At 38.9% G+C, this 18,042-nt stretch overlaps 1 protein-coding gene across 1 annotated transcript in view; it reads right to left on the minus strand.

Annotated features, from left to right (window-relative positions):
* Positions 1–1,430: 1,430 nt before the first annotated feature.
* EFCAB2 (EF-hand calcium binding domain 2) overlaps positions 1,431–18,042 on the minus strand; it is a 34,680-nt gene continuing 18,068 nt past the window's right edge. The window contains exons 3-7 of the mRNA XM_039531716.1: positions 11,319–11,391; positions 5,660–5,739; positions 4,653–4,695; positions 4,480–4,546; positions 1,431–1,680 (exon numbers count right to left, since the gene is read on the minus strand). Coding sequence (XP_039387650.1) covers positions 1,565–1,680; positions 4,480–4,546; positions 4,653–4,695; positions 5,660–5,739; positions 11,319–11,391 — 379 coding nt within the window. The 3' untranslated portion in view covers positions 1,431–1,564. The remainder of the gene's footprint in view (positions 1,681–4,479; positions 4,547–4,652; positions 4,696–5,659; positions 5,740–11,318; positions 11,392–18,042) is intronic.

Below are 18,042 nucleotides of genomic sequence, written 5' to 3' on the forward strand. Positions count from 1 at the left end.
ACAGGTATACGTTTCCGACTTATGCAAAATTTTACTTACGCAAGGCTTTCTGGAACGGAACAATTGCGTAAGTCGGTGGGCATCTGTACTACTATATACACTAAAAAGAACACCGTGAAGAACATGCGCTTGCCGAGGCAAAAGCAATGGGGAGCTCCATCTAGCCGTCACAGGCGGTAGAGAAGGAACTGATGGGGTGGCGGGTCGGCAGGGTCCTATATTGAGTGCCATGAAGGCACGACTCCAGGGGCGCCCACGCCGACCCTATGGCTACTGCTGGAGAAAATCTTCTGGCTGTTGTGCATGTGGTGCGCGCACACCTGATTGGAATTATCATGAACAAGCACTCGAAGAAGAACCCTATGTTCTGTTCTCAACTCTGCCACTGACACTGTGTGAGACAGGCAAGTCATTTCATGGCTCACTGCCTCAGTTTCCCCATCTGTAAAAAGGTTTTATATGCGTAATATAGGAATGTTCTGAGTTTTGCTCAATTAATGTATGCTAAGTGCTTTGAGATCTTTAGATGAAAGGTGAAACGAGTGAAAAATACTTATTCTGTAAGCTTCCCAGAACAAGGACCATTTCTTTCTTTCTATATGTATCATATACAGAACCAAGCTTACTGTTGATGCTTAACAAATAACTGAGATAAATGTAAAAAAAATTGTAAGAGCATAACCTTTATTCACAATGGCCTCCTCAACTGTTCTTCCATAATTTCCCTGTTGTTACAAAAAGATTTCTGATTTCCTCACCATTATCTTTCCATTCAAAATTGAGCATAATTGTTATTTAAAAGACACTGTTAACCTAAATGTGAGGTCTCAATTATTTATGTTAAAAAAGGGTGCATTTTTTCTGTCAATTCCCATATTAACAGAAATGTTTTAATGATTTATTTTATTTTACATTTAAATTAGCAGCATTTTTTGGATTTCCCTGCTCTGTTTAAAACTGAAGCAAAATACTGTGTACTGGTGAATGAGAACCTGAAATGGAACTGACTAGTTTCATTGCGTAAGGTGAGTAAAATACAAAAAGTAAACAAAAACTAAATGTTGATAATTAGAGTTGTAAAATACTTTCAATTTTAAGTGCTATTTTAAAATAGAAATGTTATTTTAAATATAAAAGTTGATATTGAAAGTATCCCTTTAAAATTTAAAATTTCAGCCATATTAAGAGCCTCACTGATCTGCTTGCTATCTTGATCCTCAAGAGTCCCATTTCCCCCCTCACTTTTTCAAATATAATTCTAAAATCATTTCTTGTTTCTTATTTGTCCTGTTTTGTGTCTCACTTATACATCTGAATTCCATGCTTTCCATCTCTCCTCTTTACCATCTCCTATACAATACTTCTTTCAATAACCCTTTTTCAGACATCTTAAATGTTTCTTGTGTTCAAAGATACAAAATCCAAGGAAATGCTTTCACAAAGATTTTATTGGAATTACAAACGCTGTGTCAGATTCTGATTTCTATGATGCCACTGTATATCCAGACTAACTCCAAATTTACGCTGGTGTAACTAAGTGGCTCATTAGTTCTACAGGATAACCCTAATTTTCATCTACTACCATCATTGTAATATAATCTCTGTAACGAACAGTATTTGTTTCAGGATCTACAGCAGCAGACAGCATCTCCTCCATTTCTTCCTGTGTAAAAGGTTCACCTGCAAGAGGACAGAAATGTCAACAGTTTGTCCTGATACTATATATTACTCAACCTTATCCAATAGACTTAGTGTTTGGACTCTCCCTTGAAATCCTTTTGGTACTCAGACAGAAGACAGGCAGACCCAGGACCCAATTCTTTCACTTACACCAGTTACTTGCAGTATTGTTGTAGCTGTGTTGGTTCCAGGATATGAGACACAAGGTGGGTGAGATAATATATTTTATTGGACCAATGTCGTTTGGTGGAAGAGACAAGCTTTCAATTTTCACAGTGCTCTTCTTGAGGTCTGGAAAAGGTCACTTTGTGAAAAGTGTTTGCCCAGAGGTGATAAAAATAATGATACATGACAAAACCACTTTATTTTATGTTTATCATTTTTCTAGGACTTCCCCCTGTAATGGGGAGTGATTTCAAAACAAAAGCTCTAGTCAATCTGGATGAATTCTCTTATAGGCAGCATCTTTTTTCAGGAACATAGGAATGGCCCTACTGGGTCAGACCAAAGGTCCATCTAGCCCAGTATCCTGTCTTCCGACAGTGGTCAATGCCAGGTGCCCCAGAGGGAATGAACAGAACAGTTAATCATCAAGTGATCCATTCCCAGCTTCTGGCAAACAGAGGCTAGGGACACCATCCTTCCAGGAAACCTTCCACCATTTCACTAGCACCAGTGCAGCTAAACTGGGATAGTAATAGTGGGACTGCTAATGTAGACAGGGCACAGCCATTTTCACCATGGCTGTACCCTGTCTACACTTGTTCTCGCACAGTTGCTACCACTGGTGGAAGAGCGGCACTGAAATTAGTGAAATGGTGGGAGATTTCCTGAAAAACATTAGCTTCTGATTGTCCAAGGAACCGTAGATCTTTCTTACATTAGCCTAACACATTTTCCAACTAGTTACAGGTACTTTGGAGGAATGTTTTTATTCCTTCTCCCTGCACAGGATGAGCGCCCCTCTGGTGAGCAGTGCACTGTATGCATTAAACTCCTTCCTCCAACAACAGCTACACTAGAGATGTTTAAAACTCTCTCATCTAAAACTACCAGAGTTTGTTTTCCCCACATATTCAGTCATAGATTGATCTTAACACCAAAGGCAAATTAGGTTGTAGATGGAGTGGTATTTTCTCTACTACTGTCCTGTTAGGGAATCTATCTTTTATTTTCAGACATGCTGTAAGAACTTTGAGCTTTCAATCACTCCACATGCTACCAGAAAGAGTTGTCAGTAACTGTAATTCTTCAACAGTGTTGTCTACATATTCACACTTGTGGGAGAGAAGCTCCTAGTGGAGCCTGAAGGGAAAAGTGAATTATCAGAAGACACTGCTCCCTCATCCCAAGAAATGTTTGTGTGCCTCAAATCTACCATGGATAGCATCAAGGCTAACTCAGGCAGCCCTAGAACTGAGACACTGAAAAAGAGTCAGTTACATCCTCCAGATCTGAAGTAGATCTCAGTCTATTGGCTCCCTTCCATGAAGAAGAAAAACAGAGGCACATTGGCACAGATGGACGATCACTGTCTCCCAAGAGAGGGAGAGCCTGAAAGAGGAACCAACATTTCGAATCCACCCAGACAATTCCTAGATCCACTGTGATATTTCCTCTTCCCTCTCTGTGGTGGCACCGAGTCCTTCTGTTCGGAGAACCTCTCTGAGCCCCCACACTTGAGGGCAAAGAAGAGCAGAATCTAGACCTTCACAAATGTCAAACCCAACTGAAAACCCTGATCCAAAGAGAGGTCAGTATGTTGGAGGCTCCTTCAGTGCTAAGAGAGACTCTAGAACTGAGGAAATTGCCCTGGCTGTACCATCTGGTTCTTGTCTGGGAGGAGGCACTGTCCAAGTTCACAGCAGTAAGGATGTCTTGGCACTGAGAGACTTAGATGATAGAGCTGGCCTCCTAAATGATTGAGCATAGTGTTCCACTGAGCTGGTGCCAGAGAAAGGACAAACTGCAGCACCAAAGTCTTCTGTTTTCCTGCTGCAGGTGGCTTAAGAACTGATGAGGGGCTACTGTGTCCCTGCATGAGAATAGGGCCCTGAACCAAGGAAAGGTCTTGGAAAGTCAGGAGTGAAGTATGTTTGTCTTTTTGAAGTCAAGGCATAAAGAGTTGCTATGCCAAACAACCCATACAACAAATACAAACACTTCAGGCAGCAGATATGTGCATCAAACTCTGGGAAGATGGAAGGGCATAAAATACACTGCTTAAATATGGTCCTTTTGGGTTGGACATAATGCCTTTGAACCAGAAAAGAGATGGTCCTGCAAGAAAGATGTGCATTGGCACAGAAACTCCCTAAACAACCTACAGTTCTAAACAACATATTAACAGAAGATCTTCGGTTAAAAAAAAAGTAACTCCTCATAAACAGAACATAGGTCCCTATATCTACGGGTAGCCATGGAAAGGAAAGAAATGAAGTGGTTGGAAACTGTACAATCTCTTATAAATTTGACTATTTGATGCCACAAAATGGTGCTCATCTGGGCACTGATTTTCTAGAAAGTTCTGGAAGCTCAGTGGTATCAGGGTGCCTGTCACAAGTGGAAATATGCAGATGCCATCTCAAAGAACTGTTTATTATTATTAATGTAATTATTAAATTGTATTATTTTTCAAGTGCCAGAGGTATATACGACATGGTACAAACAGTTAAAGAGATAATAACATCCTTTCTCTGGAGAAGCTGCAACTGAAAGGTTTTGTTCTGCAGCATTTACTCAAGTGAGTATTCTTTTATTAAATATAAGTTTTATAAGTTAATTAGCAAAAATCTTTACCTTCTTCAGTCATATATTTGACTAACTCCTCTTTAGTAAGATGTCCGCATTTATTCGCATCTAAAACCTAAAGAAAATAAATAAATAAAACCTTTTGGTTTTTAAACTTACTGAGTCAAGATTCAGTAACTATTTCCCCCTTAACTAGATGCTTTAAAATTGTGGTTACAGACCTCAAAGGCACGTAAAAGTACGTCTTCTGGAATAGGCCGGTATCTGAAATAATTGAATTAGAACAATTAGTGCCACGACTTGGAGGGCTATGCAGTTTTGGAAGCAGGACTCACAACAATAACAAAACAATACACAAATAAATCCTAAACACAAAAGAAAAAGGAAAACACTGAAATGAAAATTTACTTACAAACACACTTGCAGCTTGCAAGTTATGTGTGCTGCAAGAATATATATGAGAGGAAACAGTGTAACCCAATCATGCAGAACTACCTGTCACTGAAGTCAGTTGGAGTTTTGTATGCAAGAGGACTTTGCAGCATTGGATATAAAACAATGGGGTTCACAAAACTTTTAAGTAAAGACACTGCCACTTTTTTTTAAGAATAAAAATAAGTTCATTACAGATAATACTGTTACAATGAAGGACAAATGAAAACACATCAAGGCCACCTGTAATTGAAAAGACCACAGCATGTCTCTGACTAGTGTGCATACATAGCTTTCTAGTTCCAGAGCAGTTAACCTTTTAGACTGCTAATCATGTACATTTACTGTGCATGGCAGTTATTTTGTTAATACAATGAAGCTGATTTATGTTATTAGAAACACGCTTTGTCTACCCATAAATGAAACTCATGTTTGCAAAACCTGATGATTAAAGACCTTTATTTTGATAAAATCTCTTTAGAAATACACAAAATCAGATTAATGGGAAGTTTATTTTGATTCACAGAATAATAGAGAAGCAACAAACTATCATAATTCACAGTGACAATAAAATCTGTGATATTATTTGTGTGGTTTTAGTGACTGTAAAACATATTTTTAGATTAAATCAGTTTGAACTAAAATGCTCATCACTATCAAAATCAGAGTTAAAAAAATCAAAATATTTACTTTTTCCAGTTACATAAAGGCATACTTGATATCTTTGGTCAAAATCAACCACCCATGGATCTGAACCAAGCTACAACACAGGAAAAAAAATCTATTTTTCCATTACCTTCTTTCCATTAATACTTTTGTCATCATTGGAAGAAATTTTTCCAAACGAATATACCCAGTAGGTTCTTCTTCTTCTACCTGATATGAAAACAGAAGGATAGTAAATTTATATCTTAGATGACACATTAGAAAACTAAAAAGAGAACCAGAGAACCAGTTGGCTTCTGCATTAAAATAGCAGGGTTAGATTTTGACTAGTCCTAAAGTTGCCAGGCAGGAAAGATGTGGTTGGATCTATAAGACCTCGCTCATCCCCGAGCGGCCATAAGTAAAGTGGATGAGTACGGGCAGAACCCAGCCAGACATAGAGGAGATGTAAATTGCACTCCACTCCCATGTAACAAGAGGGGAGCATGGGTGGAAGTAAGCTGCACTTTCAGTCACCCCATTGTAGAGCAAGAGGGGAACAGGAGACTCCGAGTCACAATTCTTTTCCATGGCTCCCTGTCAGGTGGCACGGCTATTCCGCAGGCCATACGCAGGGCTGAGCATAAAGGCTCAATCCAGCCTATAATAAATAAATAGTAATGATACATTATATGTAGTAGTTAATTGATTATGCTAGGTGAATATTACTGGGTTTTGTTCTCAAGAGTGTAAGGCAGAAAATCTAGCATCTAACTAAGGCCATGTTTACACTATGAACTAGGGAGTATGATTTTGCTGCTCAAATGTTTGCTAGCTCTCATGGAGCTAGTGTGAGTATAAATAGCTGTGTAGCTGCGGTACCATGGAGCAGTGGCAGTGGAAGCACATCTTAGCTGTGCCAAATACATACTCACCAGTTTCAGGCAGGTTTGTACTCAGCATGGCTAAGCCGTGCCCTCCACTGCTGCTGCCCATGCTACTGCAGCTACACTACTATTTATACCCCTGCTAGCTTGATGAGAGCTAGCCCGGGTGTGTATATGTGAGCAGGGGAATTGTACCCTCTAGCTCATAATGTAGATGTAGCTCAAGAGTGTGTGCCAAAGAGTGTGCAATAATAGATTTTTCACTTTAATTTAACTTTTTTCTAAGCAATTTACGTAAGTTTTTTATAACTCACTCATCATCACAGCATCTGAGTGAAATACTTGTGATCAAATAAAAACATTAAAAGGAAGAGACTATAGCCCCAGACAAGCTACAGTGGGAGCTCTGAACGATTCAATATTGTCCTCTAGTGGTTAGAAATTTGTGCAAAATGCTCAGTAACCGATACTAAGTTATCGTACAAAGTGTTTTTAAAGATACATTATACTCTCCCCCAAAGACTGAATGGTTGTTTCCAGGTATTTTACAGCCACACTGTGCTGTCAAGGGAGAGGCTAAAGTGGCAGAGGCTCTCAATTCAAGGCAGCCTAAAACAGACAAAAGGGTGGGGAAAATGACCAAAGAAAAGGCTTTTCTTGCCAACCAAGTATATTAATGAAAGATTTTCTACACACCGTAGAAAAGACTACAGGGACTTCTAGCAGGGATCTCACTGCATTCCTACACTTCCATGGGGGTCAAACAGCATGAACAAAAAGAGTTCCTAATTGTTCAGGAACATGCCTGTGTTGAAGACTTCAAGTTTCACTCCCCAAAGGAACACTCTGGGCTACATTGTGCCCACCTTTGTATAGGCACAGAGCAATGGGGTTTAAACCAACCCCATATGGGGACAAGACACACTCTCAGTCCTTGCACTCTTACCAGGCAAGAATAGAAGAAGTCTAGCACAGGCAGTGGTTCCAAATTCCTCAGGAAAGAACGGGGCAAGAAGGCTCCTGCTGTCCTTTTTTGCATGATCAGTGGAGTTGGGCCAGAGGAGGGGACATCACATGCAGCACCCAGTTAAAGCATGTAGCAGCAGCTACTGTGTGTACTCTCTCTGTACTCTGAGAGGCATTTTGGTTGCCTCAGGGGCAATGCTTCTAGCAGCAGCCACCAATGAATAGCCCATCTTCATCCCCCACCCCTTCAGTGCAGACAGTGTCTTGAAGCTACAGTGTTGCCCTCTGTCTGCTGTGCCTTATAACAGAGAATCTTTTACTAGAAAATGAAGCTGTTCTACACATGAATAAAACTGTCTTTGATCATTACAGGGTTGTTTATTTTAAAGCTGAATTCACTGCAAAGATGCAATAAAATGGATGGCAAAAATTAATTTCCCTCTCATGACATAACAGTTAGTCAATAAACTGAACTATTTCATGCTTCACATATATTGAGACAATGACTGTAGTAAGGGTGTTTTATGAAGCACCTATGTTCCAACGGGCTGTAGGTCAGGAAACCAAAAAGACAGAAGTAGTAATGTGGTAACTATTTATAGGAACTATACAGAGACATCTTATATTATACATTAACTAAGGTCCCAAAGGGCACATAAAGATCATACTGCAAATAAATCATGTTTAAAAGCCAAAACCATTAGGCCTGATCCTCTCAGGTGCTGAGCACTCTCAATTGCCATTTCCATCAATGGGATTTGCAGCTACTCATCATAGGGCTAAATGTGGTCCTAATTTTCAGACTGGGAAGAAAAAAACCATAGCTGCTCCAGAATCCACAACATAACAAAAACATGTATATGTGACTTACAAAATAAAGTATTAGATTTGTCTCTCTTAGTAGGTTTACTGTTTGCATTTTATCCCAATAAAGCATTTCCTGGTAAAAGAAATCTTTCATCACTGATAATGGACCTGCTACTGTGAGGTGATGAGCAACCTCAACTCCTACTGACCTCAAAGTGAGGGAAGCACCCCCCAATTCATTTGCACTGTAGGCCCAGAAGTGTCTTGGGTTTTTCTCTACTCTAAAATGCAGAAAGACTGAAAATAGGTTCTTTCCCTAACACTGGACAGGTGGTAATGAGAGGTCCTTTGCTTTAGGTCCTTCAAGTTTTTCAGATGTTTATCTTCATCTTATCCACCTTCATAATCACTCCTATCTTAAAATTGCTTTTTCACTACAATTTCATCTTCTTGCCTGTATTTTTTTGCTCTCTTTATGGGGGCTATGACAATAATAGCTACTGCGGGGTGAAATATTTAAAGCATTATTATACTCATCTATCTACTCTAGGTTCTTCTGTGATCTCCATTACCATAGTATCTGAACACTGCACAGTCTTGTGAGTATTATTACACTAACCCCTGCTGTGATACAGGGAAGTACTATTTTCCCCATTTTACAGAAGGAAAACTAAGTGATTTGCTCAAAGTCACACAAAGTCTATGGTGGAAAAGGTTTGGATACAAGGTCTTCAGAGTTCCAGGTCAGTGTCCATCTTTCCTCCATCCCCTTCCACTTCTATTTTGTAAATCTTGGACTAGGTTGGGAAGATTTTCTTTTATCAATAAACAACAATCCATGTGGTTATTATTATTTTTTTTGTATTATTTATATTTTGGAGCACAATTTCTCTTTCCTCAGACTGTCTTCTACTTCTTGGTTGAAGATAGGAGTTGGGGAACTCTGCTAATAAGGGGAGCAAAACCACAGCAGGCAGGCTGTAGCACACAAGACAACTTTCTATTCTGCTGGTTCTTTGCACTTTCTCCTCATCTAAAGAGCGGAGTCTAGGGGAGATGGAGTTGGCATACAGATAAGAGGCAGGGATAGCAAAACTTTTTGGGTGGGAGCCAAACTCCAGCATCGTGATGTGTGTGGTTGATATATATACCTCAGGCTACTTCCAAGGGAAGAAATCCTCCAAAATCAAGGGATCTTTCCTTCCCCCGAGGTGGCATTTCAACCTGATATCACCTGCAAAGAGAATAAGAGGAGGCTGTGGTGGGAAATATTATTTCTGCTGCTGTGTCCCAAACTCTGGCTCCACCCTACGCATCATCACTGTGGTGACCCCAGCTTCCTACTAGGAAGTGAAAGTAGAGCAGGAACTGAGCAGACAAATTACAATCTAAAATCAAAGTGTTCAAATAAAAAATAAAAAAAAAATTGGACTGGTGTTTACCAGTAGAAGTTTCCTACTCCCTGCACTTAATTAGGGGAGTGGGAACTTGGATTTATAGGATGAAGTAAATGAGCAAGAAAAGATTACTGACTAGTTACTGTGCATCTTCAAGAGAAAGCTTTGGACATTCACACTCATATGACTGGCATTTCTGGAACCTTCTAGAAAGCCATGTCTGTTGGGGCTCCAAAAGCATCACCTCATGGCACTGAACATTCAGCACCAGGTTATATACAGAGCTGCAGCTTCCAACTATCTCAGTTTTTTGTTGTCTGCAGCAGAAAGCAAAGGAACTAAGTTGCTCGTTCAGACCATTGCATGAGAACTCAAAACCTCCAGTTTTGTAAATAGCTAGACTGTAGAATATTACTCCCTTTAAACCTGAATTTTAGACTTGTGGGATGCAATTTTTAGTTTCAAAATGTATTTGGACCAAATTCTGCTTAGTTACACTAGTACAACTGCATTAATTCAGAAAAAAATTAAACTCTTTTAAATGTTATATTTAAGAATAAAGATTGCATAGCAACTTTAGGAGAAGACAATCCTGGGAGAAAGGATGAAGACTCAAAGAGAATCAGGAAGAAAAGGGTTGGAATGAGGAGGTTGAGCCATTTAATATTGGTAAAGGTACAGAAGTTCAATGTGCTGAGACATTCTTAGCATCAGCATAATCAGATAAACTGGTTTAGTAATCCTATTGTCTCTAACTTTCATACTGTTCAAATAATTGTGACCTAGCACTACAGAAAAGGCAATACAATGTTTAAAAGCCAATTAAAATAAACATTAAAGTTATTACAAACCCACAAAAAGGGAAAAATCACCATTAAGAGTACAATCATACCCTTAGCTCCCCCAGTTATGTTGAACTGCTGAAACAAAGGAGGGCGCACTGAAATAGACTAAATAATGCATCAGACGTGAAATATGTAGGAATCGTGGGGGTCAGATGAAGAATACATGGCAGGTCTTCCCTCAGAAGCTTTTTGAGGTTAAAGTCACAACCTCAATACTATTTCATGAGTTAATTGGTATTACTTGTTCATTCTGTTTGGCCTGATTGTGTCAAGAAGTTAATACAGTTGGGGTTTGTGTAACCTGATCAGTTTGGAACTCACTTTTTTATTTTTCCATCAGCAAAGGAATATTTTTTCTTGGTTCTTGACAAAGAACTTCCCCACCCTCTTGGCACTGGGTCACAGTAACCATCCTTGGCAGAAGACAGAAGGTACTTCCACATAGCACTTTGGAGCAAGTCTCCCAGACCAGGTTGACAGACTTGTGGTTGTGGGGCTTGCACTTTAAAAACAGCTGCATAGGCAGCGCTTTGAAGCTGCAGCTTGGGTTGGAGCTTGGACTCTGAAACCTATGGAGGTGGGTGGGCTTCAGACCCTGAGTTTTAGCTTAAGCTGTAACTTCAAAACGCTATCTATACAGCTATTTTAGAGCACTGGTGTAAGCCCCACTAGCCCAAGTCTGTCAGCCAATGCATAGCCATACCTGGAAAGATTCCATCAGTGTTGCTCCCATATCAGCCTTAGGGGTTGCTCAGGGCAATCTGAGGGACTCCCTTGCTAAGTGACCTGTCTCCATAACATTTCCAGCCTCTGGGAAACAAGCTCAGGTCTCCCACACAGCAATGCAGAGATTAAAACTTTTGTAAATTGTAAGATTGAAGAAAAATTACAAAAGACAAACCGCTTACCTCTGCAAGCATATCATGTAATTCGCTCTCACTTGGGCAGCATCCTAATGACCTGATGATTGTACCAATCTCTCTGAAAAAGAAAACATTTTTGTCGGTAAATCTAGAGTACAAGAAAACCCATAGCAGTTATATAGAGTACAAGAAAACCAGCTATCAACCCAGAGCAAGTGTTGGGGTAAATGGGGAGGGTGGTGGTTTATAGTGAGGCCTTAAAACTAAGATCCTATTTGTTTATGTGGACATTAAAAATCTCATGGCACTTTTTGAAAGAGTATGGGTTTGCCCTTTGGCCTTAACCCAAAATCTCCTCTCCCTCTGTTGCAGTGCAGTGTGTTGTATGCAGATTGCTTCCTGTCTGCAGTTCTCTTTCTCAGTATGGCTGGATTTCAGCAGGGTCTATATTTATACTGTATACCATAGTTAATAAAGCCCTTGTGATCCATTGAGATGAAAAGTCCTGTATAAATGTAAAATGATTTTAAAGTTATCCATAAAATATAAATGTTACTAGAGGTTCAAGGTGGGTGCAGCATTGCTGAGTGAGCTTCATCGAAGTTGAAAACACCACTACATGGTCAAGATTACCAGCCTGGCTCTATGTTGCATACACACATTAGTGGTTCAGGAATGGAAGAACATACTATCAAATCTAGTGCACTTGTTATGAAGTTCCAAATAAAATTTATGACCAAACTGGTGATGCCTCAAATAGAAACATAAATTAAATATCAAGAGATGCTATCTGACAAATTTAAAAGGGTGTCACAGTGTGCATATGAATTCATCTGAGGTTTCTTGAGATGAAAGATGGGCAAACTGATTTGAATTGATTAAAAAAAGACCCAAACCACCTCAAACTTAATTTTTTTCCAATTTTGAAAAAACTGTGAATATAAAAAAATATATCCACCCATCTTTGCACTTCCCAGTTGCATCTTAGGCCTTGTCTATATTAAAAATGCTTTGCCAATATAGTGATACTGGTATTGCTATACCAACACAAATCCACCCCATGTAAGTGCTAACACAGGGTGTTTTTCTGCCAGCATATTAACACTTCCTCCCTGGACAACATTAGCTATACTGATAGAAGAGTGCCCTTGTTGGCATAACTGCGTCTATACTGGGGGTTTGGCTGGCAAACTTATGTCAACTAGAGGGTATGGTTTTTTCACATCTTGACCGATGTACAAACTTTGTAGAGTAGAGCTGGCCTAGTATCAGAAGAAAAAAGAAATACTGTAAAGAAAACTTCTCATGATATTTCTGGTGTGATGTAAACCAAGAAACACAGGAACTCTTGTGTGTTTCTTGAATTTTTTCCAGTCCAATTCCAGAGCAAAGAAGTTCAGATAACCTTGCATAACATCCATGCTATAGGATGCTTAAACTTTTGAGGTTCATCCATCACTGCCAGTGCATCTAACAGACAATTAGAGTCTTCTAGTGGAAGTTGTAGGATGAAAATAAAACACTTACAAAACAATCACATTATTACAGTAACACCCAAAATGTGCTAGGCACTATACAGATGTAGAGGAAGACATAGTCCCTGAAGAGCTTACATTCAAATCGCACACATGATGAAAAGTAACAGCAGCAGCAGCAGATGGGAAATAGTAGGATGGGTGGACAAGGGTTGTAAAAATAAGGCCATGTAGTTTGTTTTAGGTGTCCAGGATTAAAAGAAGTTAAATGCCAGGTTCTAGTGGTGGCATAGGGTAAAGAAGCTTTAAAGACCCCAGCTGAATCACTATCTTTCCCTGCCAGCCTCCCCCTCCCAGTTAGTGTACCATCTTTGGCTTCTGCCAGTGTAGTTTCTAGCACACAGAAGTGACAGTGACTCTAAGCATAATGCTCACCTACTTGATGAATCTGAGTTAGTGAATCTTAGTTCAATGCTCATCTAGTTAATCTGAGTTTATACTGCAGGTGAAATATAATCCTAATGTCATATTTATCAAATGAAGTGTAATATTTTGCAGGACAAACTTTGCATAAATCACAAAAAAAAATCTTTATAATTTATATTGTGAGGAGAAGAAGAGCAGAACATCTTCCAGTGCAAAGCTTGTTTCTTTTTAGTTTTGTATGTACATGCTTAAAGGTCAGGCCATATATTGGTATTGGCTTTCTGCAAATAGGTTAAAATCTCTCCTTGTCTTCAAGGGTATCTGATGTTCCAAGAGATAATATTCATAATGCTTTTATGACCATGGTTAAGAATTGTGCTGTACTGCCACCCTCTGACACAACATAATCACCTATTATTATTAATGTGATAAAACATTGAGATAAAAGAAATTGCATTTATGAATCAGGGAAGGGTTAGTGAAGAAATACTGTTAATGATTTTTATAGGGTAATAATTTTGACGTGAAGTAGTGAGTTTGTTACATTTAATAGACCTTCTAATCTCTCCTTTCATATCTTACGGTTTATCATCTCAAGAAAGAAACTGTCAAAGAAAAGTTTATTCACATCATTTCATTGTCCCAGCATTTCCTTCAAAATAAAATGAAGATTTTAGCAAACTTCGTGGCAGGTAGCATGCTTTGACCACTGTCCATTGGTCAAATACTGACCAACACTGTCTCATTGTTTCCTTGTACTCCCCCGCCTGTCTGTATCTATCTGTTGTCTCGTCTTATACTTAGCTTGTAAGCAACTTGGGAGAGGGACTGGTATTTTTTGTGTGTGCATGCACATGTGCAGTGCCTGTCACAATGAGGTCAGGGCTCCTACGCACTACAGTAATACAAAAAAAAATAGCAGAATATACAGAAGCAAATAACAGCTAAAATGAGCACCTAGTAGATAGAAATATCAAGAGGAAAAAGAAGACTAATTTAAAAGCTCTTTCCTAGCCAGGTCAGGAAAGACAGCAAGGTGTAAGCTGATTTCCTCATTGGTATTCAAAATGAAAGAACACACTTTTCTCAAATACTTCTACAGAAGCATGAGTAGCTACAAAGGCTATGGCTACTCTACAGAATTTACAACCGTGCAGCTGTATTGATGCAGTTATAATGCTGCTAGTGCAGACACTGTAACCCTACAGGAGCGAGCTCTCCCATTGACTTAATTACTCCTGCCACTGCAAACTGCAGTAGCTATGTCAGTGGGAGGAGCTCTCCCATTGACACAGCACTGTCCACGTCAGCGCTTAGGTCAGTATATCTTATATTGCTCTGGGGGTTGGTTTATTCATACCTCTGAGCTACAAATGTAACTTATACTGAAGTAAGCTGTAGTGTAGACATAGCCTAAGTTGTACATGGAGACACATCCTACAATTCTGCACATCCAGTTCAACTGAAAAATTATTTCATTTGATGTCTGAGGAAAAGCCAGAATGTCCTAAACTTGGAGAGCTTAGTAAATGTGCATTGCTGAAAAAGTACTGATTTAGGTCATCAGAATATTAAGAAATTCAATAAAAAAGACTGTGCAGAAAATATAAATAGATGACTTAATTAATAACTCTCTGGCTCTAGATCAAAGAGTAATACTAATTAAAAACATTTTTAGATGGTTATATCCAATAAATATATAATTTATAAATATAAATATATAAAGGAGATCCAGTGGATATAGTGTATTTAGATTTTCAGAAAGCCTTTGACAAGGTCCCTCACCAAAGGCTCTTAAGCAAGTTTCCCTAGGATAACAGGGAAGGTCATCTCATGGATTGGTACCTGGTTAAAAGATAGGAAACAAAGGGTAGGAATAAATGGTCCGTTTTCAGAATGGGGAGAGGTAAATAGTGGTGTCCCCCAGGGATCTATACTGGGCCTAGTCCTATTTAACATATTCATAAACGATCTGGAAAAGGGGGTAAACAGTGAGGTGGCAACATTTGCAGATGATACAAAACTACTCAAGATAGTTAAGTCCCAGGCAGACTTCAAAGAGCTACAAAAGGATCTCACAAAACTGGGTGACTGGGCAACAAAATGGCAGATGAAATGTATTGTTGATAAATGCAAAGTAATGCACATTGTATATGTATAGTTGGGATTATGTTTTCCAATGATGGGGTCTAAATTAGCTGTTACCACTCAAGAAAGAGATCTTGGAGTCATGGATAGTTCTCTGCAATCATCCACTCAATGTGCAGCAGCAGTCAAAAAAGCAAACAGAATGTTGGGAATCATCAAGAAAGGGATAGATAAGAAGACAGAAAATATTATATTGCCTCTATATAAATCCATGGTATGCCCATACCTTGAATAATGCGTGCAGATGTGGTTACCCCATCTCAAAAAAGATATATTGGAATTGGAAAAGGTTCAGAAAAGGGCAACAAAAATGATTATGGGTGTAGAATGGCTTCCGTATGAGGAGAAATTAATAAGACTTGGACTTTTCAGCTTGGAAAAGAGGCAACTAACGGGGGGATATGATAGAGGTCTATAAAATCATGAGTGGTATAGAGAAAGTAAATAAGAAAGTATTATTTACTCCTATTCATAATACGAGAACAAGGGACCACCAAATGAAATTAATAGGTGGCAGGTTTAAAACAAACACAAGAAAGTATTTTTTCAAACAACGCACTGCCAACCTCTGGAACTCCTTGCCAGAGAGTGTTATGAAGGCCAATACTATAACGGGGTTCAAAAAGGAGCTAGATAGATTCATGGAAGATAGGTCCATCAATGGCTATTAGCCAGGATGGGCAGGAATGGTGTCCCTAGCCTCTGTTTGCCAGAAGCTGGGATTGGGTGACAGGGCATGGATCGCTTGGTGATAACCTGTCTGTTCATTCCCTTTGGGGCACCTGTCATTGGCCACTGTCAGAGGACAGGATACTGGGCTTGATGGACCTTTGGTTTGACCCAGTTTGGCCATTTTTATGTTCTTATAAATATTGGGTAAATGCATGGCAAAAAAAATCCACAATCACTTTCATTATTGCCCCTGACCCTACAAATATGCTTAAAGTATGTGGTATGTGAAAGTAATGGAAAATACTCACTTAAAGATAAGCATGTATGAAAGTGTTTCAGAATCAGGGCATGTTTCTTTCAAAATAAAGTATTAAAATAAACACTCTGGGATTCATGAGATATTATTTTCCAAGTAATCAGCACAGATATTTTTAAAAATTGAGTTCATGCCCCCCTCCTTTTTTTCCTTTCTTTAGGTTGTATAAAAGAAGGCTGGAACATTTTTAAAGGATTTTTCTCTGGTTTTATTTTATAACGATCAGGAATGTCAAGTCTTCTCCCTTCTGTAAGGCTTCTTGAGGGGTGATTCGTCAGAGGTGTGTACTGTGAGCCCTCATCCCTTAACTGGAGAGGTTGGGGTGCTGAATCTTTTTTTAAAAAGGGGGGGATGGGAAAAAGGGTTTAAAATTGTCTGAAATAAAAATCTCTTCCACTATCAATTTCAGTCTTTCAGTGTCCAGTCTCTTCTAATGTCATAATTTCTTTAGCTCTCCAGTCACCCTTGGCTATATTTATACTGGAGAACTGAACACCTGGTAACTGAATTGATGAGATTCCACTAGTGAAAAAAAATTGTTCAGTGCATTTACACTAGTAAAAATATGAAAAGAATAATGAAAACACAACTGAAAGTAAATGCTAATGACAATGGCCTATCTCTGAAGTCTCTTCTCTGAAACTCAATCCTGTGTTTATTATATAAAACAATATATATATGTTAAAAGAGTGTAAGGTTGCAAAGCCAAAGACTCAAAAGTTAGGAAATGCCAGAATTAAAGTTAATTGTATACCCTTTAGTTGACCACCTTGTGAGTATGCCTTATGATACACTCTTTAATTACCTGATCATATTCCATTTTTTCCACAACTCTCCTGTCTCATTCTGGGCACAAGATGGACAGTGCTCACTGAATGAGGAGCTATTCAATACTTTTTTTTTATCATTATTGTTCCATGCGTGGACCCCATGCCTTATTTACTCCACATTATTCAAACCCTGCTCTGAAGACAGAATGATTTATTTCCTCAAGGATTTTTCAATGATGCTTATCACTGTAGTATCTCAGTGCTTCACATATTTATGAATTTATTTTCACAAACATCCCTGTGAAGTGAGAAAGATATTATCCCCATTTTACAGAGAGATTAAGGTTAAATGTGTCCATTAATTTTGGGTGCCCAATTTGAGAAATCTAGGGCCTGAGTTTTCACAGTACTTAGCGTTATATACCACTTTATATATGCAAAAGATAGCTCTCCCCATTAATTTCAGTTGCGAGTGCTCAGAACTTCTGTGAATCAGATCCAGGTCTCAAGTTTGGCACCAAGAAAATGAGAATGACACAATTAGTGACCACCTATGAAAAGTTTGGCTTTAGTGATTTGTCCAACATAATTTAGGAACTCTGTGGCAGAGGAAGGGATAAACTCTGACTCTCCAGTCAGCTGCTTTAACCATCCTTTCTTTTCCTAGAATGCTTCACCTCAGTCACTACACACCTTCCAACTTCTGCAACAAATGATGCACAGGTGCTACAGACTCCTTCATTCCACAACTCTGGTTCACCCTGTGACATACTATACCCCATGTTACCCTCTGTACCCACATACCCACCACTATTATATGATTATAATATGTTTTGTACAAAGTATGCCTTGTGAAGTATCATTTGAAAAGTCTGAATTTGATTAACCTCACTATCCTGTTTAAATGTGTGTATCATCATTATATATGAAGTTATAAGATTTTGTTATATGCTTGTTACTGA

Source organism: Mauremys reevesii, linkage group 3, assembly GCF_016161935.1.
Source record: "Mauremys reevesii isolate NIE-2019 linkage group 3, ASM1616193v1, whole genome shotgun sequence".
Taxonomy (NCBI): Eukaryota; Metazoa; Chordata; order Testudines; family Geoemydidae; genus Mauremys; species Mauremys reevesii.